The sequence below is a fragment of the Papio anubis genome, chromosome 19, assembly GCF_008728515.1.
Source record: "Papio anubis isolate 15944 chromosome 19, Panubis1.0, whole genome shotgun sequence".
NCBI classification, from domain to species: Eukaryota; Metazoa; Chordata; class Mammalia; order Primates; family Cercopithecidae; genus Papio; species Papio anubis.
Window position 1 is genome coordinate 16,251,265 of NC_044994.1, and position 21,167 is coordinate 16,272,431.

Here is a 21,167-nt window from a genome sequence, read left to right on the forward strand (position 1 = left end):
ATTCTTTTGCTTGCAATAAATAAGTGTTTTTTTATTTGGAGTTTTGTAATAAATTGGCTTAAATTTTCTGATACTGATTCATTCATTCATTCATTCATTCATTCATTCTTTCTTTCTTGGAAGAATGCCATGATGACATTTGAGGAAGAAAAAATGCAGTTGGCATGTGATGACTTAAAAACCACAGAAAAACTATGTGAAAGTGAAGAGGCTGGAGTAATTGAAACAATCAAGAATAAAATTAAGAAGAATGTAAGTACTGCGGCTTTAGGTTGTGGACTGTGTGCCACTGATTTAGAATATCACTTTTGTTCATTTAGAACAAAAGCTGTTTGCTTGGTTTTGTATTTAGAATATGACTGAAAAACCACAATGTTTCTTATGGTTTTTGGTCATATAAAATGTATCTCTTATAAAAACAAAAGCTGCTTTCAGTCCTCCAGAGCCATTCAGTGTATGTGCTTTTGATATCTTAGAATCATCTTCTTCCATAATGGGCCGTGTGGCAAGGGCTGTTTTAATGGGGTCTTCCTATATGTAATTCAAGTAGGATACGATGACAGTTGATGAATAATAGAATTGCATTTTGGTATAATTCTGGAATTCAGCTGTTTACCTAATTTTCCCCAGGCCTCACCAGCCTTTGGTTGCAAATAGTCATAATACCATCAGAATCCAGTTTTCCTGACTTTCCCCTCACCATTCCAGTGCAAAAGTGCTAGGCTATGGAGAGGCATCCTCCTAACCCTGATGTTACCCGGAGTGCCCAAGGGTCTTGCATACGTCACTGACAGATCAGTCTGTTGGATATAGTCATCAGAAGCCACCTGTCTTCTGCTCCTGCATGCCCGTGCCCTGCCTATGAAGCATCATAGGAGACTGCTTCACCTCTGCTCTTGTTTATGGTGTCCACCATGAGAAAGCCACTGATGGGCCAAGGGTCCCACCTCCTGATGCTCCAGAGGGCCAGAATTTTCCTAGCTTCCTCTCTCTCCAGCCTGACACATCCTGCACAGCAGATGTTGTTACAAACGAGGAAACAGAAGCATCTTGACATTTTCCCAAGTGAATAGAATAGTGAGTGCTGGGGCTAGATTTGGAACAACAGTGACCACGATGGATTATGCTAAAATCCAGAAAAAGGGAAACAGATCATTCTGGTGTGTCTGTGTGTATACTGTTGACATATTTGCAAAAATCCTATTATTTCTTCTGTCATTGTGATAGCATATAAAGGTATTTAACTTATTTTATTCAAGTTTATTTTGTACTAAGAATGCAGAATGTTCTATTCTGGAGTGTTCTATTCTTCATTTTAGAAACATTATGATAAAGACCAATGTTTTATAATGTCTAATCAATGACCAAGTGCTGTTGACTGTTTTTCTTAAATACCTCTTGAATTCATTGACTGCTCTCCATCCTTACTGCCATCTCTGTAGGTCAGACACTATCCCACCTGTCTAAGACACATGGGTATTTCTGCCTCCAGTCTCACGGTTCTTTAATGTAAGGGTCCCCAACCTCTGGGCCATGGACCTGTACTGGTCTGTGGCCTGTTAGGAACCAGACCACAGGGCAGGAGGTGAGCTGAAGGGCGAGTGAGCATTGCCGCCTGAATTTTGCCTGCTGTCAGATCAACAGCGTCATTAGATTGTCATAGGAGCATGAACTGTCTATGCAAGGGATCTAGGGTGCACACTGCTTAAGAGAATCTAACTAATGCCTGATGATCTGAGGTGGAACAGTTTCATCCTAAAACCATTAACTCATCTCCTCCCAACCCCCTAACCCAGTCCATGGAAAAATTGTCTTCCATGCAGCTGGTCCCTGCTGCCAAAAAGGTTGGGGACTGCTGCTCTAATTCATTGTCCATAATATAGTCACTGAAATGCAAATTTCTTGCTTGCTTGGTTTTCAGTGGCCCCCCTCACCAGCCATTGCCGTTATAATAAAGTACAGACTCCTTCATGTGGCTGACTTGGCATTTACGTTTCCTCTGCCTGGAACATTCTCCTCCCTCGTTTCCTGGTTCCTACTCCTCTTTAGTTCTTTCTAGGTGTCCTTTTCCCCAAGGACTCTTGCTTGAGGCCCCCTGCCCTGTTAAGTGTGTCTCCTACAGGTTCCTGTAGTTCCCTGTCCTTACCCTTCAGAGAGCTTTCCACAGTACACAGTAATATGGTCTATTTTCCTCTGTAGAATGAAAGCTTACATGTCTGCCATCAGTATCTAGTACCATGTCTGGCACCTGTGTTTATAATTAACATTTGTAATAAGTCCTTGCAATTTAAAAAGCATTTTCACATTCAGTATCTCATTAGCCCTCCCAACAATCCTGCACAATAGATACTATTACAAACGAGGAAACAGAAGCATCTTGACATTTTCCCAAGTGAACAGAATAGTGAGTGCTGGGGCTAGATTTGGAACAGTGACCACGATGGATTATGCTAAAATCTAGAAAAAAAAGGAAACAGATCATTCTGGTGTATCTACTGTGTATACTGTTAACATATTTGCAAAAATCCTATTTCTTCTGTCATTGTGATAGCATATGAAAGCTATTTAACTTATTCAAGTTTACTTTGTACTAAGAATGCAGAGTGTTCTATTCTGGAGTGTTCTGTTCTTCATTTTAGAAACATTATGATAAAGACCAATATTTTATAAAAAGTGACTTGACTTTTTGCATATTTTTATTTATATGACATATTTCAAGTACTGTTTGTGATTTATTCAAAGTTAATTTTAAATTCCGGAATATTTTCTCCTTAATGGAAATGTAGTCAGTTTCTGATCTTTACATCTCAGTTGCATGCCTGAAAAGAATGCCCCTGATGTTATCCTACCTGAAGACAGGTGGCTGCAAAGTTGACTTTTCAGGTTATCTACTTAAGGAATATATTGTGCTTTTAATGATTTTTATTTTGAATAAGAAAGACTTTTTTTTTTTTTTTTAAAGGTGAAACTGAAGATTTTTGTTGCTTTTCGTATTCCCCATGAACTCAGCTTGTATCACTTAGAATATTTTTGTCTTTGAGTTACAGGGCTCAAACAAACAAAACAAAGTTAGACTAATGGGAATTTGGAGCTGCCAGGCTCATAGGATAAATTTGTTCTTGGCTTTGAGTGCCAGGTTTCCCAATTCCTATGTAAAATTATTTTGTACAATAACCTAATACTGTTTTGGGGAACTAACATTGTTGTGTGTGATTTATCAGTGTGGACTTTCTTTCTGCCAAACAGGTTGATGTCCGAAAATCCGCCCCCTCTATGGTTGATCGGCTTCAGAGGCAGATAATCATAGCTGACTGTCAGGTGTACCTGGCTGTGCTTTCATTTGTAAAACAAGAATTGTCAGGTATGCTGAAGCGTTATTCTTAATGATTTTCACTATTCGGTGCACACAATTAGTAATACGCTTTTTAAAGAATGCCTTGTATTTCAGTCTTTGAAAACGTGGCGCCTCTTTGGAGCATGATACTGATTTATTACTGGGGAAATTGAAACCACAAGTATTTAATGTGTGTTTAGTGGAGCAGTTTTTGTGCCAGAGTCTGTCTCATCCTCCTGTCTCAAGGGAATTCTGTCATACTTACAGCAATTGCTAGTGCCTTTTATATGTATGTAGATGTATAATACTTTTTCTTTGTGGGAATCAGGTTGTGATCATAACCTTTAAAGTGAAATGTAACTGGCTTAAATTTACAGTTTTCAGGAAGTTGTTATTAAGGCCTGAGTGCCTTCAATGGTTTCACGTATATTAGGAGATCGTTAAAGATCATTAAAGATTTGCTAATATAGTGGAATTACCTGCATTTTAACAAACTTTAGTGAGGGATATAAACTAATTTCTTAATTAGTCTGTCCAGGACAAACGCTTTCTAGGTTTAGCTTTAATTTCTTGAGTGAAATAGATTCAAGTGAGCCTCTAAAGCTTGTCCTATGACTGAGTCTAAAATTGACCTAATTATTTTAATTATGTGGTTATGGTGGTCTCTGATATTGACAGCAGAAACTTGCCATTTTGGTAGATAGAATTTACTTGAAAAAACTGAAAATTCTAAAAGGAAATCAATTCAAATTCACTGTCAGAAAGATATTTTCTCCTAAACCTTAAATGAAGGATATATTTCTTTTAAATTATAACATACTCTTTTCTTTCTAGCCTATCAGAAGCCAGTTTTTCCCCCTTTTTCTTATTTCTCTTGCTGTTTCCATCTTTGTCTCTGTCTCGTACCAGGGTTGCTTTGCTTCTGTTTGGCTGAAGTCAAAAGTGGAATTTAACTTTTATTTTGACCTCTGAAATTTGGACTTCTAAATATTGATCTTTCTTTTAAAATATGTTCTATGATGTACATTCACTGTTTGCTTTGGTTCAATAATAATTTTTCTCCTTAACCCTCTTCTCAGGACTCTTCTAATAATACCTTACTTATATGGTCAAGAACTCCTAGCTCATGTGAATTTTCTATAATGCAGTGATGTCAAATCCCCCATTTGGAGTGCACTGCTGACTCAGATACAAAAGAGTACCGGAGCTTATCTGGACCTCATTGGTCAAGACAAGAGCTCTGTGATTTTGTACTCCTTTTTCGTGACACTCAAAGACTCTCGTAAGGAGCTAATTTTAACCATTAAGAAAATATCTGGCCAGGTGCCTTGGCTCACACCTGTAATCCCAGTACATTAGGAGGCTGAGGCAGGCGGATCACTCAAATCAGGAGTTTGAGACCAGCCTGGCCAACATGGTGAAACCCCATCTCTAATAAAATACAAAAATTGGCTGGGTGTGGTGGCAGGCGCCTGTAATCCCGGCTACTTGGGAGGCTGAGGCAGGAGAATCACTTGAACATGGGAGGTGGGGGTTGCAGTGACCTGAGATCACTCCACTGCACTCCAGCCTGGGTGACAGAGCAAGACTTAAAAAGAAAAAGAAAGAAAAGAAAATACCTGTTGAGAGAGGAGAATAAAGCAAATGTAATAGAAGTTAAAGTGTGAGAGTGTATCAGAACTTTTTTTTTTTTTTTGAAATGGAGTCTCGCACTGTTGCCTGGGCTGGAGTGCAGTGGCACGATCTCGGTTCACTGCAACCTCTGCCTCCCAGGTTCAAGCAATTCTCCTGCCTCAGCCTCTGGAGTAGCTGGGATTACAGGTGCCTGCCACCACGCCTGGCTAATTTTTTGTATTTTCAGTAGAGATGGGGTTTCACTATGTTGGTCAGCCTGGTCTTGAACTCTGACCTCGTGATCTGCCCGCCTCGGCCTCCCAAAGTGCTGGGATTACAGGAATGAGCTGCCGCCTGTCCAGCCAGAACTTTTTAAATGAGTATATCTGTCTTTCATTTGTTCAATCATTGATCTAGTCAACAAATAATTATAGAGCACATGCTGTGTGCTAAGCACTTAGATAAGCAAACACAGACCTAGTCCCTGCCCTCGTGAAGCTGAGAATTATCAGATAATAGTATTTATATTTAAGATTATTCTGATTGTAAAATTACTAAATATTAGTATGGAAAATTTTGGAAAGATAGAAAGCAAGTCATCATCTCCAATTTCAACACTTAGAGAAAATCTCTTTTTGTTAATAACAATCTGCTTTATATTTCTTTATCTTTTATGCAAAATTGAATCTATAGTATTTTGTATCTTATTTTCTCTTTTTCAATTATACTTTGGATATTTTCCCTATGACTCCGTTTCAGAACATAATTTTAAATAATAGTGTGTTAGTTTGTCATATGAATATGCCCTAATGCATTTAATCAATTCCTCATGGACATTTAGATTGGTGTGCATTTTTGGGGGATATTAGTGAGGTTGAACATGCTTTTGTATTTTATCCATAAACTATATTTCTTTCACAAATTATCTTCACAGCCTTTGCCTATTCTAATAGTTTGATATTATTGTTACTTAATCCTGTTTATCATAGTATTTGACAGCATTCTTGGTTCTTCCTGAAGTCCTATGATTTATTGAATATGATATTGACATTGAAGTGAAATTCTCATAGGCATGAAAGCCTTGGGTTGTCATAAACTTATGTAGTGGTTATTGCTTTGTGAATAGCTCAGTATTTGTTTCAAACAAAGACAACCAACAGTGTGCTCTATTTGCCTTTCAGACACCCAGTGGGTTATTAAGCTACAAATAATTTGTTTACTTCATTGTTGGGATCTACATTTCTTAGAAAACATTTTACATGGATAATTTTCTTGGGGGAAAAAAAAACTCACAAAGCTCCTTGTTGGAGATGTTTGTTAATGGGTGGCCCTCCCCACTCCTGGAGCAGGGCAGCACTGAGGGGCCAAGGGCACACACACAGGCCAGAGCTCTGGTAGAGATGAGCCAATGTGAACTTTTTAATGGTTCATGCTTTTTTTTTTTTTTTTTTTAAAAAAGACAGTTTCTCACTCTATCATGCAGGCTGGAGTGCAGTGGCACAATCTCAGCTCACTGCACAACCTCTGCCTCCCAGGTTCAAGCAATTCTTATACCTCAGCCTCCCAAGTAGCTAGGATTACAGGTGCATGCCACCACTCCTGGCTAATTTTTTGTATTTTTAGTAGAGACAGGGTTTCACCATATAGCCAGGCTGGTCTCGAACTCCTGCTCTTAAGTGATCCACCCACCTTGGCCTCCCAAAGTGCTGGGATTGCAGGCATGAGCCACCATGCCCAGTCAATGCTTCTTACTTTTAAAAGAACTTGTGTTTATCTCATTTAAACTTCCTTATAATGAATTACTCCGTCATCTCTTTAATTTCCCATACTATTTTATATCTTTTAAATTCACTCTATTATCCAAGGGTCTTTTATTGCAGCAAGAATATATTACTTTTGTGGTAAAAAAGAAATTATTTTTAAAACATATTTTATGGCACTTGCCACCTTGTTTTATTGTAAGTTTCCTTTATTTCCTTTTGGATTTGAAGAGAGGGCCCATGTCTTTCTCACCTTTGTATTCTTGACGACATATATACTCCAGTTTTCCTTAGATGAGATTGTTTTCCTGCTTTGACAGGTGAGACAGTTGTGGTTGAATGATTTATGCAGCTTGTTGGTGAAAACAGAACCAGGGCCTGAACCATGGTTTTCTCGTTTCCTAACTGAAATCCTGGTACTGTCCATGTGCTTCCATCTTAGTTTGGCTGCTTGTGCTACCACCTGCCAAGTGGCCCAGAAACCTGGGTTTCTTGGGGCCTTCTCCCTCAGGTGCTCCCTGTGCCCTGGGCTAGAATAGTAGCCACACTGCCTGTTGCTCCCCTCTGGGCCACACTCTCTGTTGCTGCTAGAGCATCTTTCCAGAACCACTTAAACCCATGCTTTAAACACTTAGCTAGCCTGCCTCACCTGCAAGGCAAAGTCTGAATTCCTTTTGTGCAGAGCATATAAGACTCTTTCCCAGCCCCCTGCCCTTCTACTACCTCATCTAGCTGAGCCGAGGTTCTCACACTTCCCTGAATACCCCCTGCTGCCTTGAGCTTTTATTCACCTTACCCTGTCGGTGTGGAACACCCCTACCCCCTTTATCTTTCTCTTATGCTTAATCAAGTACAGCCCAGGCCTTCCTCCTTTGTACAGCATTCCCTCCTCATGTCAATCCTGGTTCTTTTTTTTAAGAGGCAAGGTCTCGCTCTGTCACCTAGGCTGGAGATCATAGCTCACTGCAGCCTTGAGCTCCTAGGTTCAAGTGATCCTCTTGCCTCAGCCGCTTGAGTAGCTGGGACTGCAGACACGTACCACCACACCTGGCTAATTTTTAAAAATGTTTTTGTAGAAATAGGTGTCTCATTATGCTGCCCAGGCAGGTCTTGAATTCCTGGGCTCAAGCAATCCTTCCACCCTGTCCTCTCAAAGTGTGGGGATTACAGGTGTGAGCCACCATGCCCAGCCAATCTGGCCTTTGTTGTGCTATTACTTACATCCTGTACATCACCATTTACTGCATGTATCGCATAGCAATACTCATATATATTTACATGTCTGCCTAAAGCGTTAGGCTACATGCTCCTTGAGGGCAGGGACTGTGCAATCTATCTGCTGTTTTACCTCTTCTCCACATATGTTGAGCATTTCCTGTGTGCCCACATGCTGTGAGATGATAGGTGCTGGTAGTCTAGGATGAATGAGATGCACCTCATGCCCTGGGCGAACTCATGGTTTGGCAGTAGGAAAAAATAAGTAAGTAAATAAATTCTAATTCAGGAGGATACTTCAGTCATAGGCACATAAGTTAGTCATAGAGGTTGCATAGGGAACAAGTGATTCTGAATCTTTGGGAAGATCAAGTATCCCTTATCCCTGAGGAGGGTTATAAAGAATGAAGGTCCGTTTCCTTCTCTGTGTCCTTAGACCCTGGTAGGATGTTTTTGCCTAGAACATGGTGGGTATATATGAAAATCCATTTATGCCTAGTTTTCCATTATTGGAATGCTAAGCGTGTGGGAGTTATTTATATCCTACTGTTCAAGGCTATTGCCAAGATCTGATTGCAAAAATTCAAAAATTTGCAACCTCAGGCAAAATTAAAGGGAGGAAATGGAGGAAAGGTAATGCCATTCAGGAAGATATTGGGATTGGAGAAGTGAGCCTATTGGAAGTCTGTTGGTGACATATGAAAAAATGCTCATCATCACAGGCCATCAGAGAAATGCAGATCAAAACCACAGTGAGATATCATCTCACACCAGTTAGAATGGCGATCATTAAAAAGTCAGGAAACAACAGGTACTGGAGAGGATGTGGAGAAATAGGAACACTTTTACACTATTGGTAGGAGTGTAAACTAGTTCAACCATTGTGAAAGACAGTGTGGCGATTCCTCAAGGATCTAGAACTAGAAATACCATTTGACCCAGTGATCCCATTACTGAGTATATACCCAAAGGATTATAAATCATGCTGCTATAAAGACACATGCACACGTATGTTTATTGCAGCACTATTCACAATAGCAAAGACTTGGAACCAACCCAAATGGCCATCAGTGATAGACTGGATTAAGAATATGTGGCACATTTACACCATGGAATACTATGCAGCCATAAAGAGGGATGAGTTCATGTCCTTTGTAGGGACACGGATGAAGCTGGAAACCATCATTCTGAGCAAACTGTTGCAAGGACAGAAAACTAAACACCGCATGTCCTCACAGGCGGGAATTGAACAGTGAGAACCCTTGGACACAGGAAGGGGAACATCACACACTGGGGCCTGTTGTGGAATGGGGGGAGGGGGGAGGGATAGCATTAGGAGAAATACCTGATGTAAATGATGAGTTAATGGATGCAGCACACCAACATGGCATATGTATACATATGTAACAAACCTGCACGTTGTGCACATGTACCCTAGAACTTAAAGTATAATTAAAAAAAAAAAAAAAGGTCTGTTGGTGAACGTTAAAGATAACAAGGCAGTGGGCTGACTGGTGAAAACTAAATCATCTTTTGTCCTTCAAAGTCTTGGGCCAGGCATGGTGGCTCACACCTGTGCACGGTGGCTCCTAGCACTTTGGGAGGCAGAAGTGGGTGGATTGTTTGAGTCTAGGAATTTGAGACCAACCTGGGCAACATGGCAAAACCCTATCTCTACTAAAAAAACAAAAAATCAGCCAGGCTTGGTGGCGTGTGCCTGTAGTCCCAGCTACTCGGGAGGCTGAGGTGGAAGAATCACCTGAACTTGGGAGGTCAAGGCTGCAGTGAGGTGAGATAGTGCCACTGCACTGTAGCCTGGGCAATCCAACTGAGACCTTGTCTCAAGAAAAAAAAAAAGGTCTATTATTTGGGTCACAAGAGAGGCAAGCCTGAATTACCTTCTATCACGGGTTAACCAGTCTCCTTCCAGGACAGTTGAACAGACAGGCTTTAGTAGATGCTTGCACCAGATACAGTTCCCATGAAAAATTACAAAATTTAACCAAGATCAATTTAGTGTAACTTGATACTCCCATTTTGCAAGCAGCTCTTGCCCTTTGCCAGGGAAGACTTCTGCCCCCGTATAGGGCAGGGTTTCCTCTTGCCTCCTCTGTCTCTCAGCTAGTTGTTGCCTGGTCCTCATAAGATGGGACAAATTGTCTGTTGCCCAGGCTAGAGTGCAGTGGCACAATCTTGGGTCACTACAACCTCTACCTCCTGGGTTTATGCTATTCTCCGGCCTCAGCCTCCCAAGTAGCTGGAACTACAGGCACCTGCCACCATGCCTGGCTAATTTTTTTGTGTTTTTTAGTAGAGGCAGAGTTTCACCATGTTGGCCGGGCTGGTTTTGAACTCCTGACCTCAAGTGGTCCACCCGCCTCATCCTCCCAAAGTGCTGGCATTACAGGCATGAGCCACTGTGCCCGGCCGGGTCTGTGGTTTTCTGCTGTCTCCACCTCCTTCCACAGACACAGAGATAATGACAGCTGAATGATTTATACTTGACCTTTCAGAGCAGCCAGATGAAAGGCTGTGCAGGGTGTACAGCTCTTCAATAGCGTGTTCTCTGCTTGTTGGGAAGACATGCACTCAGCTGCTGTGTCCTTGTGTGGAGCTGCTGGAGCGGCCCCTGTAGGAACCACGGTGCAGAGTGTGCTGTTCTCTCTGCTGCATCCTCCCCCAGTCTCTGCCTCCTCCTGCTTGGCCTGGCTGTGGCTGGAATTTTTGCTTTACAGAGTGTGGGATGGAGAGTAGGGCAAGTCCCGAGAACCTGTTTCAGTGCCAAGTTGGATGTAGAATGTAGTAAAAGCAAAGCCTCTCTCAACATGGGCATTAAGTTTGTTTTGACATACTTCAGTTTATCATCTTTGACTCAGCTGAAAAGGTTGGGTTCCGTTTCCTTGGCTCAAATTAAGGACCTTACAGCTTGTTACCATAGACTTTAACATATGCTTTCAGACATTGGCACCTATCTTAGGCACAAAATTAAAGACAGATTGAACTCATTATATTCTTATTCTAGAAGAGTGGGGTTTTCACCGTGGAAGTTTCTGTTAATGTTTTATTGATTTAGTTCCACGCACTCAGGAGTGGATGGATTCTTAACATTTGTTTCCATTCTACCATCCATTTCTATAGTTCCTCACCTGAGGTCAGAATTGTTAGCATTCATGTCTGTAATCGTGGTCCCTTCGACGTCACATTGAGAGATGCCGTTTCTCTGGGAGCAGGTGTTCACTCTTCTGTTGGGCTTGCACCCTTTTGTCCTGGGGTGTCCCCTGCTTCACTCTGCCTCCAAGCCGCTCGCCCATCTGCTCCTTCCTGCCAGCGTTCCTGCTTCTTTCTCCTGGGGCATTCCCTTTCCCTTAGTGCAAGCTTCACTTCCTTTAATAAAGCTGAGGAAGCCTGGAAAATACAGGATAAAATGGAGTTAATTTGACCCCTCCAAATTTCCAGTAAAGAATGGGTAGGAGTAAAGTGTTCTTCCAAAATCCTGCAATAACTATTTTGTACTCTCTAATTTATTTATGTGTTTACTACATGGAAAACTAGTGACAAAAAAAAAGGAGATAAAAAAGAACAATTCACTCATCATCTCAGCATTATTTGTTTTCACTCTTTCTATATATGACCCAGTAGAGCATTTAAATATATATGTTAAGTTGCATGCTTATTTTTTCCTTTGTGTTTATTTTCTTTTCTAATTTTATTGTGGGCATTAGGCAGGATTGGACTATGTTTTATAGTTCTTTGCTGTTCCTCAGATGGCAAGCACAGTGCCAGGCACATAATATAAACAGTAGCCGGTCGATAGTTTTTGGGTTTTGTTTAAAATATGCAGCCTGTGATTATTTGTTTTGAATTAGATTCGAGTTGCCTCTGTGTTCTCAATAATATACATTCTAGTTTCTATTTTTTTTTTTTTTTTTCCTGCTTTTCTGTTAAATCTTTGGCTTTTTGGATTGTAACTGAGCATGATCTTTCTTGTTTCTGGGCATGCTGGATCAATCCAGACACTTAAAAATCCACTTTGTCAGTATAAAAGAAGCTTCAGGGTTTTCTCCAGGCTTTCTTTTCCCACAGTGCTTCCATTTAGGAGGGGAAAACGTCACTGAGCCTCTTAAAGGAAGGATCTCTGTCTTATTTCACTTCGATTCACCTAGAACAGTGCTTGAAATGTGGTGTTTGTTCAGTAAATATTCTTTTTTTTTTTTTTTTTCTTGAGATGGAGTCTCGCTTTGTCGCCCAGGCTGGAGTGCATGGCACCATCTCGGCTCACTGCAAGCTCTGCCTCCTGGGTTCATGCCATTCTCCTGCCTCAGCCTCCGAGTAGCTGGGACTACAGGCACGCACCACCACGCCCGGCTAATTTTTTGTATTTTTAGTAGAGACGGGGTTTCACCGTGTTAGCCAGGATGGTCTCGATCTCCTGACCTTGTGATCTGCCCACCTCGGCCTCCCAAAGTGCTGGGATTACAGGCGTGAGCCACCCCGCTCGGCACAGTAAATATTCTTAAGTAGAACGAATGAAGAGAAATTGTTTCAAATATATTACTTTTATTATTTTAAAGTTACTAAGAAAACTTTGTAGATTAATTTGTTTTACTTGTTCATTCTATCCTATAGCATTCTTTTTAGTGGAGGTAGACTATAGGACATTAATCACCCAGAAGTTGTAGGATAGTTGTTTTTAAATGTGGTTCCATGGGTGATATGTTCACCATTTGTCAGAAAGTTGATGCATTTAAGTAAAATAATAGCTTAATACCATGGATTGGGAGTGCCCCAGACCACCCCCAGGTTTGATGACTTCCATGCAAGACTCATCTTACAGTCATATTCTCAGCTGTGACTTCTTACAGCAAAATTTTGTTGCATGCTCATTTTGTCATTTGTATTGGTTTTCTTTCCTAATTTTATTGTAGATTTTTGGAGGACTTAGATTATGTTTTGTAGTTCGTTTGTGTTCCTTAGATACAAAGGAAAATCAGCAAAGGGAAAAAGCACATGGGGCAGCGGAGTCCAGGGGAGACCAGGCACAAGCTTCCAAGGCTTTGCTCTCTGGGGAGGCACACAGGGTGTGCTAATTTGCCCCAGCAATGAGTTATGACAACACAAATGAAATGTCACCAACCAGGGAATCTCATTAGACTTAGTGCCAGAGTTTTTATTGGGGGTTGATCATTGTAGGCACCCCTACCTTGCACGTAGACAAATTCCAGACTCCCAGAAGAAAAATCAGTGTTCAATGTATATCATATTATTTGTGCAGACAGTTTAGGTGCACACAGTGAGCCACTCTTATCAGTCTTGGAAATGGTAAGAACTTTCCCAGAACCCAAGCTCCCATTCCATCCAAGGGCCAACCTTGTTAGCAGTTCTATTGAATGATAGCAGTCAGGCCGGCTGCATCACTCTTTTCCACACATCTATTCTTAGATCACTCTCAATTCCGGGATTGGGTGGTTGTAAATCAGATTTTATTTTATTGCATATATTTTCTGAAAATTAGAAATGCCTTTCTGAAAACCTCTTTTCCTACTGTTCTGAAGGGCCTGAAAGTCTGACAGTTCATGTTGTCCATTTGTGCATGAGGGTTGGAGTTGGTATCGTATTAGTAACATTGCCAAGTGGATAAGCTCTCTCATAGTTATGAGAGAACTGTATTTTACGGAAAATTCCCTACAGAAAATCCTTTCCTCAAAAATGCGATGATGATACACTCAGATAGTCCCACGTAAGTTGACCTCCCACAACCCTTCCTACTCATCTGAAAGCAAAAATATTCCTAGGAGGAGTGGACAACAGCAGGGTCCTGACAGGGGCCAGTGGGGGAGGGAGGTTTAAAGATAAGAGATTTGTACCTTCTGCTGTGCAGTAACTTTTTTATTGCTACTTCACTGTGGTTGGGGCAGTGGATAAACCCCAATTTCATAAACCAAATAAAGCCATTCTGATAAGGTGTGGTTAAGCCACACAGTAGGCCTCAGATATACGTGAATTTAGAGGTCTTTACATTTTGCATTTAACATGAATGACTTTTTTGATAATAAACTGGAACTATTTGTTTACCCAGTAAATATTAATCTTTTTTGCCTGCTTGTTTTATTTTATTTTATTTTGTTTTATTTTATTTTATTTTTGACAAGACGCAATGCTTGGTGCTTGAGTATACATTTTTTTCTTTTTTTTTTTTTGAGACAGGATCTCACTCTGTTGCCCAGGCTAGCGTGGTGTGGCACAGTTGTGGCTCACTGCAGTCTTGACCTCTAGGACTCAGGGAATCCTCGCACGTCAGCCTTCCAGGTAGCTGGGACTACAGGTGCACACTACCACACCTGACTAAATTTTGTATTTTTTATGGAGATGAGTTTTCTCCATGTTGCTCAGCCTGGTCTCAAACTCCTGGACTTAAGTAATCTGCCCACCTCGGTCTCCCAAAGGGCTGAGATTACAGGCATGAGCCACTGTGCCCAACCTCAGCTAGAAATTTAATTGTCACCTGACCAAGACCAAGAACTTGCTTTTAAGGAGGACTGTAACACAGGGTATACAAATGCAAGGATTATAAAAATGTTTATCAGGAAAGCAGTATAGTAATTCAGAAACGCAATGGAGGGTGTCACAGAACGCATGAAAAGATGTTGGATTCAGGTGATGCATTCATTCATTCAATGTATATTACATACCATGCTCTAGGTACTGCATGAAGGGCTTCATAGAACAAAGAGCAGAAAAACACGTGCTTACCAATCATCATCCAGTGTAGTGAAGGGAGAGTGATGAGAAATAAGACGTTTAAGTAAGCACTGTAAGAAAAGTGGGTGCGATCGATAATACTTTTTATGTTTTTTAAATTTTTGGCTTGATTTTCAGGTTACTGTTCAGTATCCTTTACTCTAGAAATAGAAAAAATTATTTTGAATGTTTTTGAATGTTTTCTCCCTTTCTCTTTTTAGCTTATATCAAAGGTGGGTGGATCCTTAGGAAAGCCTGGAAGATTTACAATAAATGCTATCTGGACATCAATGCCCTTCAGGAGCTGTATCAGAAGAAGCTAACTGAAGAGTCCTTGACTTCTGATGCTGCAAATGATAATCACATTGTGGCTGAAGGGGTGTCTGAGGAGTCTCTAAACAGACTGAAAGGTGCTGTTAGCTTTGGATATGGCCTTTTTCACCTTTGCATATCCATGGTGCCCCCAAACCTGCTCAAAATCATCAACCTGCTGGGTTTTCCTGGAGACCGCCTACAGGGGCTTTCTTCACTGATGTATGCAAGCGAAAGTAAGGACATGAAGGCCCCTTTAGCTACGTGAGTAGCTGTATTGCAATGCTTTGGTAGATAATATAGTCTTGAAAGTAAGTAAACGACAATCAAAGACTTTAAAGGAAACTTCAGGTAAAATGTTTGGTTGGTTGACAGGATGCTGTGTCTTACGTCTTTCAGTGCAACACCAAGGACTGTGTTCTGTGGTCATGGTGGTGGTTCTAAGCTGACTTTAGTTAGAGAACAAGGCGTTATTCATGAGTCTCACAAGTCATGTATTTTAAAACCTCAAATGATTTTAGAAGCAGTTTTTGTGACTTTGACCATAGTCTGTGAGATTCATGATTCTGATTTTTGGACTTAGAAGGTACAAATTTGATAAGCTCTTTCTGTGGTTCTGAAATTTTTATTCTTATACAGAATCCTCACATTGGGATATTTTCCTTGATGATTCAAGGTGGTTTCTTATACGTGACATGGATATTTTGTGCTCTTCCACTAAACTGAGTCATGTTATGTTCCTTGGTTTAAACTTAAATAATAATTATTTAAGCAGGAGAGCATGAGGAAGCTGATATCACCATCTAGAACAAGAATTCACCGATTTCTACATCAGTTAAAAGTGATGTGATTTTTGTTTGTTTATTTTAGTCTGGCAAATATCTACCATTTGTAAGTTGAGTAATTTAACAAGATTCCGGATATTCTTTGTCTAACATTACAGCACTTGTCAACATTTTCCCCAAAAATGTTGATATCCCAGAGGACCTTACTTGTATCAGTATTGAGAATTTGGATGTTAACTTTTAATCAACTGATAGCTATTTAAAATATCTTTAATTTTTCATTAAAAAAATTATACCTCCCTAAACTCATTAAATTACACAGTTGTCCTTTATTAATGTGAATTAACAGGTTTGTTAACTTGTGATCATTTGTCTGTTTATATCTTAATATTTTATGCTTGTCTCTGATAAAGAAATGAATAGAATTAATAATGTAATTAGTATGAGATCCATTAGAGAACCAAATTTTATAAGCACACCATAAGTATGCATTTACATAAAAATATTTGACATGTTGGTTAAACATTTTTGTCTGTTTATTAAATCAAATCCCAATGACTGTTTTGTTTACCTAGTTTAACATGGCCATTTTTGTTTTAAGTAATGAGTTTGGGGCAAGGGATCTGAAGTAGTTTATTAATTTGCTTGTTTTTTAAATTGAGCATCTTCAAAGGCCAGAGAAAGAGCCCTTTGTCTTATCCTCTCACCGATTTTAACCCAATTTAGCATAATTTGTGTCTGTGGTTTCTGTATTTAAATTTATTCTTTTTAAAAAATTTTCTTTTTCCTTTTGATCTATTTATTTGTACATGATATTTAAAGTTAGATTCTGGGTTTATACCCTAAGTTTTGTGAACACAAGAGAAAACATTTTCCTTTTGCCAAAATAAATAAATAAATAAATAAATAAATAAATAAATAAAGCCTTTATTACAAGGGAACAGTAAATTCATGGTGACCAGTTACCTTTTCTAATTGGTACATGGATGAGTAAAGTGTAGAGTTCAGAGATTTATGTCAGCCATCTCTTCAGCAATCCATCTAGAAGGCTCAAAAACACTGAATGCTCCTGTTACTTTATTCTCCCCTGAGGGAAGGGTGTCTTGTGATTTATATATTGTGCTAAAGTTGCAGTTTTCCAAATATTAACATTAAAATGGGGAAAGTCTCTGATTTTACTTCTTCAGAGACTGCATAGTAAGCTTTTTGGAAAGAGTAGTATTGGAAGAACACATACTGGTTTTTTGAAAAATGGAAACGGTATAAGAAAAGTTATGTGCTCAACGTTTCTCTCCCTCTTGCTCTAGATTAGCTCTGCTCTGGTATCATACTGTAGTCCGCCCGTTTTTTGCCTTGGATGGCAGTGATAACAAGGCAGGCCTGGATGAAGCCAAGGAAATTCTCCTTAAAAAAGAAGCTGCTTATCCAAATTCTTCCCTCTTTATGTTTTTCAAGGGACGGATACAACGACTAGAGGTACTGTACCTTCCTCATCTTTTTAAAATAAAGCCTCCGATGATCAAATCTCTGATTCTCACTTGAGGACTGGTATCAAAACGAGCCAGAATGTCACAGGGCCCGGGAGCATTTTGTTCTTTTGCCTTTCCTTGCATCATTGCTAGGGAAGACTCTTCCAGGAACCCAGGATGTTAGTCAGTTACCTTCTGTTCGGAAGATGTGGGCGAAGTAGGGGTAAGATTCCTCATTGCTAATGACACAAGATTGGTGCACTTCCAGCTTAAGGCATGTGAGCATTATTTAATCGCTAGTTGAAAAACACAAAATACAATTTTTTTCCCTCTCTGAGTTACTAGTAATCTCTTTCTAAACTTTGATCTTGGCTAACAATTGACTTATACAAAAGTTACTGCCTTAAATATCAGGGCAACATGAGCTTTGAAATATTAGAAGCTTTTATCATATTTTCATATGCTTAATTTGGCTCAGTACTGTGTCAAGAGCTTTACACATGCTCTTCCATTTCATCCTCAGAACAACCCTGTGACAGAGGTATAAAATTGTCATCTGCATGTTATAGAAGAAATAAACAAGAATCGGAGAGGGCTTCAAGTAACTTCCTGTGCTTACCCAGTGAGTGGGCCCGGGTTGTCTCACTCCAGAACCAGAAATGCCCTGGCCTTTGGAGGAGTCTGCTTCTCCTTTGCATGTCTTTTTTTTTGAGCCGGAGTCTCGCTCTGTCGCCCAGGCTAGAGTGCAGTGGCGCGATCTCAGCTCACAGCAAGTTCCTCCTCCCGGGTTCCCACCATTCTCCTGCCTCAGCCTCCCGAGTAGCTGGGACTACAGGCACCTGTCACCATGCCCGGCTAATTTTAGTAGAAACGGGGTTTCACCGAGTTAGCCAGGATGGTCTCGATCTCCTGACCTTGTGATCTGCCCGCCTTGGCCTCCCAAAGTGCTGTGATTACAGGCGTGAGCCACTGCATGTCTTTTTATCTGCTTGTTTGAGGTTATGAGGATTTGTGGAAAAATGAAAATATAAGAAATGAATCATACCTATGAAATAAGATAGCTGTTAGAGTAGCTGCTCCGTCTACATTCTTACCAGTAGTTATTAGTGAATCAGTTTGAGATTTTAACTGATAAGTGAATCAGTTTGAGGTTAACCAGGCACTCTGAGAAATCAGCCCCCATGAGTCCTTTTGAAGATTTTTACCTAGAAATGCTTTCATGGGCACAGGAATGATTTGTTATTTTTGGGGTGGGGATGCAGGCAATGGAGTGTATTTTACTTTCCCAGTCATTTTTCTCCTTCATAAAGTGACTCCTTAAATCTGAAGATCTTGCAGAGCAATTTTCTAAGCGCTTTATATATGGAAGATGTGTTTTAGAGATTATACTAGCAGTTGAAAATTGAGGTATAAGCTGGGCACGGTGGCTTATGCCTGTAATCCCAGCACTTTGGGAGGCTGAGGCAGGTGTATCACCTGAGGTCAGGAGTTCGAGACCAGCCTGGCCAACATGGTGAAACCCTGTCTCCACTAAAATTACAATAAACTAGCTGGACATGGTGGTGCATGCCTGTAATCCCAGCTACTTGGGAGGCTGAGACACAAGAATCACTTGAACCTGGGAGGCAGAAGTTGTAGTGAGCCGAGATTGCGCCACTGCGCTCCAGCCTGGGTGACAGAGCAAGACTCCGTCTCAGAAATAAATATATAAAAGAAAATAAAATTGAGATATAGTACAGAAATCCCACCAACATCTGAATTATTTAAACTTGTCTCCAAATTGTTTTTCTTCTCATTATCTTGAAATTGTTTTTCTTTGCATTAAGGCTCGTGAGCCTTGGGTTGTGTTTCTCCCTTTTTTCTCTCACTCTTTTTTTTCCTTTTCCTTTTTGAAATGGGGTCTCACTTGGTTGCCCAGACTGGAGTGCAGTGGCACAGTCATAGCTCACTGCAGCCTCGGCCTCAACCTTCCAGGCTCAAGCGATCCTCCGACCTCAGCCTTCAAAGTAGCTGGGAGTACTGGTGTGCGACACCATGCCTGACTAATTTTTGAATTTTTATTTTTAGAGATGGAGTCTCCCAATGTTGGGCAATCTGGTCTCAAACTCCTGGGCTCAAGAGATCCTCCATCCTTGGCCTCCCAAAGTGCTGAGATTATAGGTGTGAGCCACTGTGCCTGGCCTCAGGATGACTGCTTTCTTAGATTTAGATTTCTTAAAGGGCAGACATAAGTTCTGAGTAGCTTTGAACACAATGATACAGGGTTTAGTGTTTAACAGAGATTTGCTGGGTTTAGTGTTTAACAGATGTTTATTACAAGGGGACAGTAAATTCATGGTGACCGGCTACTGTTTCTAATTGGTGCATTGATGAGTAAAGTGTAGAATTCAGAGATTTACATCAGTCATCTCTTCAACGATCCATCTAGAAGCCTAAAGTTTAAAATTGTGTGCAGCAGGGCAGTTAGGCACCTTAGCTTTGGGCATTTGTTAGAATTCTGTCCCTTTATTCTGCTGATGAATGAATGTTCTAAATTAGATTTTGAAGTTGTTAAACAGAAATGTGAAAACCAGAATTTATATTTTGTTATGCTTGCCATTTGAGTTAATTTTTCATTTTAAAACAAAATTGCTTATCTTTTGGTTAAGCCAGTAACTTTTTTTTTCCAAAAATCTTACTTTGACATGGTTTTAGTTTGTGCCATGACTAATTCCTATAAAGGATTGAGTGAACTGAAAATAAGCAGTCATTCCTTGTTGTCAAGATGGTTCTAGAAATAAGGAAGCCACAGCTTCATCAAAGGATTCCTGTAAATGTGGTTTTTGGAGGTACATAGTCCACATTATAGCTTTTAGTAGATATGTAGTCTTTTGGGGGTAGATAATTGTGATCAGAGTGCAGAGGGTAGATGCTAGAACTCCTTCACAGTTATGCGACTTGCTTACTTAACTGGTATTTAGTTTTAAGAAAAAACACACAAGATCTGTGACTACTGTTACTTTGTGAGCTGTAGCTTTAGGGCCAGACAAAATATGATGAGTGTTTCTCTTTGGCTCTTCCCAAAGGCCCAGAGGATGAAAAGATTTTAAGGCTAACTTGAAATATGGTTGTTATTAACCTCAAGGTGCCCGGACAGCAGTGTTTCATTGATCTTCCCAGGTATGTGTAGGAAGGTGTCAGAAATGACAGTGTCATCCTTCATTTGCAGATGAGGAACTCTGCCCAGGGAGGCTGTGATATAGCTCTTGCAAAAGGCTTTTTGTAAGGTCTCGAAGGCCCTGACTCAGTTTGTGAAACATACATGACTCCTTCCAATGAATTTGCTTACAAAGAATTTTTTTTCTTTGCAGCGAGCATTTAGGTTAGGAATAGGGCCCCCTGAGCTCTTTTTATCAACACGTACTCACAGAACATGGTCTAGGAGTTCTAATTTAGGGCAGGCGCATCATATAACACCATCTTTGTTTCTTCAGTGACTCAGAATCTGTGAAATTATGTGAACAGCTGCTTTTACGTAAGCTTGCTAACATGCAGGGTGACTAGCTCAATCTGTGCCCGTGAGTGTTCATTCTTCTGTACTCATTATTTTCCAATCCTGTTCAGTGCCCACTTTTTCTTTTAGTTTTGTTTGCTTTTTACGTACTTTGCCCTTCACTGTTTGGGACTCCGTAGAGTGAATATGGGAGGATTTCTTCCACAGATCTGCTTCTGTCATGCCACTTGCATAAACCTTGTTGTGGTGACTTCGCTGTTTTCTGTTATGGCCTCAGTTGATGTTACAGTGAAGTGCTACACCGTGGTCGTGAGGTCTGTTTACACCCCAGCTGGTGAGCACGGGATCCTCTTTGCCAAACTGCAGAAAGAATTCCCTTGTTTCGTTGCCTCCGCTTCTCCCCGCTGCGTGTCTATAGTACCGCGCCTCGAACCTTCTCTGCCCACT

General features: G+C 40.4%; 1 protein-coding gene and 1 long non-coding RNA gene across 4 annotated transcripts in view; one reads left to right on the plus strand and one right to left on the minus strand.

Moving 5' to 3' along the window:
* TTC39C (tetratricopeptide repeat domain 39C) overlaps positions 1 to 21,167 on the plus strand; it is a 120,191-nt gene that overhangs the window by 51,807 nt on the left and 47,217 nt on the right. For both annotated transcript variants that reach the window (XM_003914244.5, XM_009192537.4), the window contains exons 3-6: positions 124 to 252; positions 3,247 to 3,361; positions 14,883 to 15,237; positions 17,066 to 17,234. In XM_003914244.5, coding sequence (XP_003914293.3) covers positions 124 to 252; positions 3,247 to 3,361; positions 14,883 to 15,237; positions 17,066 to 17,234 — 768 coding nt within the window. The remainder of the gene's footprint in view (positions 1 to 123; positions 253 to 3,246; positions 3,362 to 14,882; positions 15,238 to 17,065; positions 17,235 to 21,167) is intronic.
* Positions 1 to 21,167, minus strand: part of LOC103879625 — an 80,987-nt gene that overhangs the window by 46,187 nt on the left and 13,633 nt on the right. Inside the window, exon 2 of one of the 2 annotated variants that reach the window (XR_001897273.3) lies at positions 11,070 to 11,328. This is a non-coding gene — a long non-coding RNA (uncharacterized LOC103879625). Of the gene's footprint in view, positions 1 to 10,970; positions 11,329 to 21,167 lie in introns of those variants that run through there. The other variant, XR_640325.4, reaches the window with a different exon arrangement.